At 39.5% G+C, this 10,411-nt stretch overlaps 1 protein-coding gene across 3 annotated transcripts in view; it reads left to right on the top strand.

Moving 5' to 3' along the window:
* The first annotated feature begins 9,324 nt into the window (after positions 1–9,324).
* The window catches only part of TTF2 (transcription termination factor 2), a 36,572-nt gene continuing 35,485 nt past the window's right edge, over positions 9,325–10,411 (top strand). For all 3 annotated transcript variants that reach the window (XM_081306720.1, XM_081306719.1, XM_081306721.1), the window contains exons 1-2: positions 9,325–9,415; positions 9,505–9,607. In XM_081306720.1, coding sequence (XP_081162846.1) covers positions 9,388–9,415; positions 9,505–9,607 — 131 coding nt within the window. In that variant the 5' untranslated portion in view covers positions 9,325–9,387. The remainder of the gene's footprint in view (positions 9,416–9,504; positions 9,608–10,411) is intronic.

Genomic DNA, 10,411 nt, shown 5'->3' with positions numbered 1-10,411 from the left:
GGATGAAAAGGGATTGCTTAAACATGCATGCAGAGCTTTAGGTGAAAATACCAAGGACCTGGGTGGTTCCTCCTCCATAGCTGATCACCAATGCTGTTTTCATCTACCCTGAACTGCAGAAGTGTTGAGGGTTAGAAAGAGGAGGTGGTGAGGTAAGCAGGAGCAAAAGAGGAATGAGAGAGAAAAAGCAAAAGCAATTAGTACACAAGAATGAGAAAGCAGAAATAAAAGCCACAGAAAACCACAGAAAAAAGAACCACACGTTTCCTGCCCTACTAGAGCCCTGCTCTTAGCTCAAGTAGGGCTCTCCAGTCCCCTGCCCCAGCAGTGTCCATAGCTCCTTAAGTAACCACCAACCATATAAAGAAAGACGCCAGGAGAGGCAGCAAGCCCCAGGGCACTGAGGCAAGGTCTTGCTGTGTCTTTGGTATAGTAGACAATGTCTACTGCATGTAGAAATAGGTCTGTTGGTTTCTGCTTAAATTAAGGTAGAAGTTCAGCCTAGGAAATGGAGGACAAATTAGTTCTAAAGAGGAACTGAACAGCTAGGAGAGCTGGACCTTTGGAAGGGGATGTCCTGAGTTTCTGTATCATGCTACCCAGGGTGACTACCCTAGATCTCATCAAAAGAGCTAGCTTAGCCAGACATGGTGGCACATTCCTGTAATCTCAGTTACTCAGGAGGCTAATGCAGAAGGATCACAAGTTTAAGGCCAGCCTCAGCAAATTACAAGACCCTGTCTCAAAATAAAAAATAAGGGATGGGGTTGTGGCTCAGAGGTAGAGCATTCACCTAGCATGCGTGAGGCACTGGGTTGGATCCTCAGCAGCACATAAAGTAAAATAAAGATATTGTGTCCACCTATAACTAAAAAATAAATATTTAAAATAAGTAAATAAATAAATAAATAAAAAGTAAAAAGGGCTGAGTATGTAGCTCAGTGGTAGAGCATCCCTGGGTTCAATACCCAATACTAAAGAAAAATAAAATAAAAGCTAACTCTTCCTCTTCTCACTGTGAGACCATAGTAGTCCCTCACTTAGAACCTTCCTAACCTCCATCCAAACACATATAAACCTTAAGAGGGATCTAATAGGGGGATAGAAGAGGAGGCAGATTGAATCAGAAGTGAGAAGTGACAGACATGGCCAGGCAAACTGATGAGACAGGAGATGATGTGGCTGAATGAATCACTAGGCTGCTATGAGCCTTTGTCCTGAGAAGCCACAACCTTCTGTGGCCTCCAGGCTGCTTCCTGTGCTGCTCACCAAGAAAAAGTCACGGCCAGATGAGTGTCACTTCCTTTTTGGTCAAGCTTTGCAGGATGGCAAATCAAGGGACAGCCATAGAGCCAGCACATATGAACTGCGGCAAGGCATTTGGACAAGAGGAGCAATGTGGACTTTAGGTGACTCCATGCCTGACTGAATGATTGTATCCAAAGCACTATGACAATGGTGCCATGTTTGCCTGGAGGGGGTCTCTCCAGGTCATGCTAAGGTGCTCTGCCTGGCTGAGCATTGTTTACTGGCAGGTTGGATGAAGGCAAAGAGGGCAGCTTACCAAGTGTTCAATTGACAGAGAGTCAGGAGGTAGCCTAATAAGTCAGCTGACAGAAACAAGAAAGATTCAAAGAGATCTAGACAGGCTAGAATGCTGGATCAAAAATAACAAGATAAAACACAGAATCCATAGTTAAATTCAAGAAATTAGATGCACTGGGCAGGCTCGAGTCCATGAGTGAAAAATGAAAACAGTGGTTTTGGTTGATTGCACACTCGATATAAATTACTAGCATGAAATATTTGTTTAAAAAAAAAGAGAAAGCAGCTTTATAATGCATAATAAAGTGGTCAGATCCAAAATAAAGGAGATAATTATCCCATGGAATTCTTCATATTGAATTCTATTTGAGATGCCTCAAATTAAGCAAACATGCATTGAAAAACATGAGTGAGGGGGTCTGGAGGGGAGAGAAGCAATTGAAGCAGTTGGAACAGTTTCTCTGGGGAAAGAAAAATGCATGTGAAGAGTGGGGAGGATAAAATAGCCATATCCAAATATTTTAAAGTGATGTTAAAATGAATTAGATGCATTGTGTGTAATTCCAGATGACAAAAAAGTGGTTGTTTCAGACAGACAGATTTCTACCCAATATGCATTAGAATTATCTGACATTTTGAGATATCCATATAGAGAACTTCCTGTGACCAGAAGTTTCTAAGATGAATCCATTAGGGATGCAGTGAACAGGATTAGGGGGCACACTGGATGGCTTTAGGTTCCCTTCCTACCCTGGTTTCATTTATTCCATTTAACAGATATGTATCGAATTTCTATACACTGTGTATATAGGGAATGGGGAGAAAAAGAGAAATGAGTCCCCGATCTGTTGGCACTTCCATGTATAGTTAAGGGCAGAGATAGACAATAAACAAGTAAACAGATAACTACAAGCAAAATCTTAACTAGAAAGCAAACAGGATGCTCATAGGAAAACAAGGAAGGACCTCTGTGGATAAAGCAGACAGAACAAGTTTCATTGAAATGATACTTAGGGGCTGAAAGATGAGAGCTGAGATTTTAAAGAATTAGGGAAAGCATTCCAGGCAGAAACCGCAATTTGAGCAAAGGCCTTAGGGTAAAACAAAGCTTGGTGTTGTTGAGGTACAGAAAACGGGTCAGGGTGGCTGGAACACAGCAGGCAAGGAATAGGGTGGCAGCAGGTTAAGGGGAGAAATAGGCAGCAACAGATCCAGGAGAAGGGACCAAGATAAGGATTTCAAGTGTTTATCCAAGTTTAATAGAGACCACTGATGAGTTTTACATGGAGGAATAACAGACTCTGAGTCATGCTTTTAAAAGATTGATGCGTTCTTTAAAACCATTTTCCTACTGAAAGAGTAACGTAAAAGGCTGCTGTTACAGCTTCCAGGTTAACTCAGAAAGTAAATGTAGGGGGAATAAGCTGGAACATAGCCAGAGTTTTCTTAGCCCCTAAGGAGGCTCAAAAACTCCAGTCTTCAGAGTACACTAGGGGAATCTACCATAGTGCCATCTGCTGCCTTCTAGAAGAAATACAACTCAGGGCCACGCGAGAAAGCAGGCACAGACAAGGAGGTCTTGAGGCTCCAGTTTAGCTGGGTATGTGAAATGGCTCAGGGAACTGAGGGCCTCAGCAGCTTCAGGGAGCAAGTAAGCAGCGTCCTTGTACTCCAGTAATATTTGAAAGGAAGGATAAGTTGAGGATGAAGTTAAAATTAAGCAAAGTAACTAGTACAGAGTTGAAGGCAACAGGGGAATTCCCCTTGGTATAAAATATTAAATTAGATACCAAAAGGGGGTGGGTGAAAGGAATAAAGAAAATACAAGACAGGATTAATTTCAGAAAGAAGGTCAGGATTAAATAGCAAGGTTGAGTGGTAAGCGGGTTTAAGAGGTGTTATGGTGGAAGTACAGACATGTAGGGCCCATCGCTACTCTGCAACAATAAAATAATGTTACTTGCTGTATAAAAAATTGGGGAAAAATAAAAATCCTGCCACCTTACATAAGCACTATTATTATTTTGGTATATTTCCGTTTCCATTTTCTCCTATGTGTCCACTTTTAATGGTTTTATTGGATTTTTTTTTCAGATTCTTTTTTTTTATTGGTTGTTCACAACATTACAAAGCTCTTGACATATCATATTTCATACATTAGATTGAAGTGGGTTATGATTATTGGATTTTTTAAAATCATAAGATCAATGTGTGCTAGTTGTAGAAAATAAAAACTGCACAAAACTTCCCAGAGGTACATAAAAGGAACCATGAAATATGTAGCCTTAAAAGTTAACAATTTATGCTGCTCAAAATATTTTTGACATGACTATAGTGAGAGGATAAACAGCAATGTTAATTAACTACTATTATTTCTTTGTTTCCCTTGGATCAATAACAATTAATGAAAATAAATACCAATTAATAGCATATTTACTTAGGTTTTGGTCTAAGTTCCATACAAACCCATAAAGGAAAAATCCTTTCAAGACAATCTAAAAAGAGAAAGAAGATGGATTAAAAAAAAAACTGAAAAGGAGTCACTAGGGAAATGCAAATTAAAACAAAAATTTTATGCGAGAGAGGGAAAGAAAGACAGAGAACAAGTATTGGTGAGGATATAGAAAACTTGGAATTTCACACATGGATGGTGAGAATATAATGGTACAGACACTTTGGGAAACGGTTTGGAAATTTTTTAAAAAGTCAAACACAAACTCACCATTTGATCCAATAATTCTACTGATGTATTTATCCAAGAGGAATGACAGAAAAAAATCCACATAAAGACTTGGATGTTAATGTTGATTAAAAAAACATTATTTCATAATACCAAAGTGAAAACAACACAAATATCTATCAACTGGCAAATACTATTCAACAATAAAAAGGAGTAAATACTGATACCTGCTACAACATGGATGAACCACAAAGGTGGTGGCCTAGTGGCAGAACGCTTACCTCGCATGCCTGGAGCACTGGTTTTGATCCTCAGCACCACATAAATAAATAAGATAAAGGTATTGTGTCTATCTACACCAAATTTTTTTTAAAAGCATTATGCTAGGTGTAAGAGACAGAAGCAACAACTGACTAGATGTTATTATGACTCCATTTTTATGAAATATCCAGAAAGCAAACTTACAAAGACAGAAAGATCAGTGGTTGCCTTGAGGACAGGGGTGGTAGTGTAGATTGACGACACACAGTTTGAGGAAATTTGGGGGGTGATGGCAATGCTCTAAAACTCAATTGTTGTTCAACACAGTGAAAAACAAACATACACACAATGAATTGCACACTTATTTTAAAAGAAGATGTACTTGCTTTGAACTATTTTTGATATAACATTTTAAGAACGGTAAAATTTAATACTGTGAAATAGACAGTCTCTTGACTTTCCAGATTATAAGCAGATTTGTCCTCACTCTATCATCCTATGCTTATATCAAAGAACAAGTTAAAAATAGTCATATATTTGAAAAGCACAAAATGAGATGAGATTGAAGTATCATTATGTATCTGTAAGCAAAAGGAATGAAACTGAAGAGGATGGGCCATCTCTGTGGTTTTTGTGTTAATATGCTGCTACCTAGTGATCATTTATAAAATGGCAGGACTTTTGTGGTTGTTTTTTTTCCTTTAGTCTTGGATTTGTTGAGTAATGTATGGTTATCACAACAAACACCTAAATGCTTGGAGATGTAGGTTCAATATCAGAATGAATCACTGAACAATTGATGCTTTATAAAAATACTATAGTAGCAAGAACTGGATTGGGAATCTTAAAATATGTATTACAGTCCCTAATCTGCTGGTGTAAACTTTGTGACTATGAGTCAGGACAAAATTAATCTATGGGCCCTATCTGGCTCCAAAGTTCTAGGAGAGGACCTGCACAGGAGTGATCAGGCGCATGGTCTTGGGGCAAGCTCCTTAGCTGTTCTAAACTTCAGTGTAGTACCCTAATCCTTAAAATGAGGATAAAAGAATGCTCACTGCTAGGGTAATCATAAGCACAGAATGTAGCAATATATGTAAATGAACTTAGAACATACCTCAGGAATAGTTAGGATGTGAGAATGCTCCCTCTTGGGTCGAAACTCATAGGTTAAAAAAACCCTTTATCTGCCAGTTGAAATTATTTATTCCTCCTTACCTCCCTTGAAAGCAACAATCAAAAACCCCAGATGTTCAGAAAACAAAATGGTGGGATGGGGGTATACCTTAGTGGTATAGCACTTACCTAGCAGGTGCAAGGTCCTGGGTTTGATCCCTAGCACCACCAATCCAAATGATTCTTAGAATTGTCAGCTGATTGGGAAAATACATTTAAACAATTCAGTTTTCAAAATAATGAACAAAAATTGCATAGTGGCTGAATTTTTATGAATAATTTAAAACCTGGAATTGCTGATCATTTTAAAATAGTTACAGGGATGTCAAGAGGTGACTGTTACAGATGATCTTTTCACCACTATATCTTAGGATGTCTGATAAGTTTAATAGATGTCAGTCAGCACAATGCTTACCTGAGAAAATGCAATTCCCTAAGAATTAAACTGAGTGTTTGTTTGGACCACTCTGTCGTTCATTCCACAGCTCAGAGAACTAGCATGCTTAACCATCAACACCATCTGAAATTAAAGGGTTTTTACTATTTTATTTCTTCACCCTTTAGGATATTTCCTTCGAGTGTTAACATGTTTAGACTAATAATTTTAGTTTTCACTTTCTATGTAAATGTTTTGGCATTGCTTACACATTCTTAAAAACTGTTTTATTGAGGTATCATTTTGATGGCACCAAATTCACCTGTGTGGGCTGGTATGGCGGAGCATGTGATGTTGAGACAGAAGGATTACAACTTCAAGACTAGCCAGGGTAACTTAGCAAGAATCTGTCTCAAGATAAAAAATAAAAAGGACTGGGTATATAGCTCAGTGGTAGAGCACCCCTGGATTCAATCCCCAGTGTACCAGAAAAACAAAAAATATCTATTTGAAGTATACAGTTCTGAGTTTTAATGTAGCCATTAGTATTTAAGTTTTAGAAGAATTTCAATATATTCTTTGATCAGTCCCAAAATGAAAGAATTTGTTAAATTATTAACCTTGCATTTAAACCAACTAGATCTAAGACCAAGCCTAAGAATTTACTTTGAATAAATCAAGTTTTCAGAAAACACAAATTCTTGACTCAAAATTAAGAGGCCCACAAAGCACATTCTCCAAAGTTTCTCCAGTTTTCTATAGACTATGAATATAAACATAAAATATATTTACAAATTAAGAGGTATTAATACAAATATGCTCATGTATACTGAAAAATGTATATTGTATACATCAGTTTTTTTCCATGAGGCATAAAAATTAATTAAAAATATCTTTAATTATGATCATCTTTCATCCAATGTCCAAGGTATTTTTTTTTCCACGCTTTTAAATATGCCTAGGTGAGCTAAGCTGTCCAGGGATGAAATTTGAACTAGCACATCCCCAATTTAAGGAAGAAATATTCCCCCTTTCTGTAATTTGTTATGTACCCTTTTGTGGACTTGAACCTGAGATATCTGCTTGTAGAGGAAAATCTTCTTCATTTTTGTTTTGGTACTGGGGATTGAACCAAGGGGTGCTTAACCATTGAGCTATATCCCTAGTCCTTTTTATTTTATTTGAGATGGGGGCTTTGAACTTGTGATTCTTTTGCCACAGCTTCCCTAGTCACTAGAATTACAGGCCTGCACCACTACAATTCATGAGAAACTTCTTTTTAAATGTGATATTTGAAGACTTGATTTTGTCTTATTGTTTCAAAATAATATTATTCAAGAAAATCAATTACCATGCCCCTCCTCCTACAAATCCAGTATTTATGTTCCCATATATATCACCTATTAAACATGTACATAAAAATCTCTAAATTACAAGAATTATAACTGGGAATAATGATAATGCCTCCACTTGTTCGTTTGTTTCATCTCTCTTATCTCAAGAGTTGGTGTTTCACAGAAAAACTAACTTCACTTTGGAAATTCCAGACATTTCTTTCTCTAGCCCTCCGGAGTTTACTGCTAATTCTATTCATCTTGACATTTAAATATTATTTCATATTGCTATTTAAGTTTTCAATATGTGCCAGTTCAGTCTCCTCTATTCAGTAAGCTCCTTGTCTTTATAATATTTGTTTTAAACTTTGTGTGAATGTGAATACATGAATTTTGTATTTCCCACGTACTACTACACATTGGACACACAAAAATGTACTTAGTAAGTACTGTTAAATTAATAAATGATACCACAGATTTGTCTTCTAGACTCCCCATAACATTTATATTTGTCATATAGCCCAGATTTCCTAGACATCACAGATTTTCCATCCTCCTGTCCCTGTAACAGTTGCATGTGCCACTCCATATGCCTAAGACATATGGTCCTCAATTGCTGTAATATGAAGCCATCTCGATTGCAACAAATCTTTCCTATCTATTCCTCCATTTCTGTTGACTAATAGAACTGATAACAATTTCAAATACACTCCCCTTTGTTTCCTTTAACATTTTTTTTTTTTTTTTCAAATTACAAAAGCACACTAATAGTGGCTGGGGCTGGGGCTCAGAAGGCAGAGCGCTCGCCTAGCATACGTGAGGCACTGGGTTCGATCCTCAGCACCACATAAAGTAAAATAAAGATGTTGTGTCCACCTATAAGTAAGAAATTAAAAAAAAAAAAAACAGCACACTAGTAGAAAAGGTGTGATAACATAAAACATACAAAGTAAATTCTGCCTTCGCTAAATTTAAACACTGCCCTCCTTTGGTTTCCACTTTGCCACTTAAACAGTGCTTTCACACTAAGAGGGCCTTGGGACCAACTAGGCAGAAGGCTGTGGCTCAGTGCTTGCCTAGCATGTTCAAGGCCCTGGATTTGATTCCCACACGGGAAAACGAAAAGAAAAAAAAAAAAGAAAGAAAGAAAAGCCAGCTGCGTAGTCGAAAGGATTCTAGCCCTGGAATGCAGACCTGTGCACCTGTCCATACACCACCCACTCAATGACTCTTTGAACTTGGGTGAGCTTTGGGGGGATAGTCCATTAGATACTGCCTATCTCAGCAGGTTGTTGAATGAAGAGACTTTTATGTGCAAGCACTTTCTGAAATCTAAAGCGCTAAGCAAATTTAAAGGACTGTTGCGGGTCCCAGAGAAATTTTTCTGCCTGCGTTATTACAGACTTTACAATTCACCGCGGCTGCCATTAAAGGACTGTCCCCATCACCCAGCTCGCGCCGCTAAATTCAGTGGCTCCGCCTACAGTGACTGCTCCTCAGGACTCAATCGCAGCGGCAGCGTCCAGGCCAGGCGCCCAAAAGGGCCCGACTCAGAGATGGCTGCGAGGCTCAGGCCTTCAGAAGCTGGACTCGTGTTCCCTCTAGAGCCGCTTCTTGTTCTCAGTGCTAGACTAGAATCGCCTGGGCCTCCGTCTCGCTCTTCCTTTTTCTAAGATCTGCATTTCTTAGTCAGCGTGGTCTGGAAGCTTCTCCAGCCTCAGCCACGCCCCAGCCGGCAAACGTCAGGTCCTCCACGCCCCCTCATCCCGTCTTTGATTAGACGCGCGCCCTACCTGAGGGCGGCTGTGATTGGCTGGAGATGAGCGAATTTGTTATATGATTGGTAGATAACAACGAGGGCCCGTGCTGAAGTCTCCGGCGGTGAATTGTGGGGGTGGGAGGGGGTGTGGCCACAAGAGGTGAATGATGATTGGCTCCGAACCGCGGCGGGACGGAGTAAAAGGCGGAAGCGGAGGTTGGGGACAGGGCTTTGAGGGCGCGTGAGAAGGAGCGCTATGGAAGGAGTCAAGTGTCCGGAGCACGGTAAGAGGCCGGATGCGTAAGTCCACCGTACTTGCCCCTGCCGTTGAGCTAGCGTGGCGTAATTGTTGGTGACCTCCTTGTCTCCTCAGGGACCTTCTGCCTTTTGAAAACCGGAGTTCGCGATGGCCCGAATAAAGGAAAGAGCTTCTATGTGTGCCGAGAGGACTCGTGCAGCTTCGTAAAGACCACCGAGTAGGTCTCGAGCTGGGCAGCATTCCCAGTGTCCGCCTGAGCATCCCAGGGGAGCTGCTGGTCCTGTGCTGTGCGGGCACCCTCAGAGGAGTTGGGGAAGAGACCCCCACCACCTGTGCTTGTGTGACCCGAGTCGGGTTACTTTCCCCTCCTGGGCCTTGGATTTCCCCGCGTGTAAAACAGGGATCCTTTTCGTTTCTTGCAGCCTCTTGCAATGTTTGATTTCTGGTCACCTGTCGCGCCTTAACAGTGACTCCCTTCAGCTTGGACATTCCACCCTTCCTTTAAAGAAGTGAGGGCAAACAATAGACCTAGTTAAGAATAATCTGTTCCTGTTTTGCACTAGTTTAAATATTTGGAGTTAAAACAGTGGTCACTGGATTATCAGTCCTTTTCTTAAAGTAGGACTCTGTGTCTAAATAGTGATGTTGATAACGACTAAACATTTCTTTTTAGGGATTAGCGCTGAAGGAAACATCAGTACTCAGGTTTACAGACTTGAAAACAGACCCAGAAACGTTAGGCATCTTCTCTGAAGTGAGAAAAGTTAAAGTCTTGAGTGTTATTATTTTATCACGTCAGGTGCCTACATTTTTTTAAGTGAACTGAAAACTATCATATCATCAAACATTTCTTACTGCTATCTATTCAGCTGAACTTGGTAAAATTATTTTCTTAATATCATGTAAAGCATATAATGGATATTTGTAGTAGAAAATAAAGTATCCTTTCAATATGTTTATTAATTTCTCATGTTCCCCTTCCATGAATTATATGATTTGTATCTTTGTTTTGCTTTGAAAC

The sequence above is a fragment of the Spermophilus citellus genome, assembly GCF_964194105.1.
Source record: "Spermophilus citellus genome assembly, chromosome: 9".
NCBI lineage: Eukaryota > Metazoa > Chordata > Mammalia > Rodentia > Sciuridae > Spermophilus > Spermophilus citellus.
The sequence above is the reverse complement of the archived record's forward strand: the minus strand, read 5'-3'. Positions and strand labels throughout refer to the sequence as shown.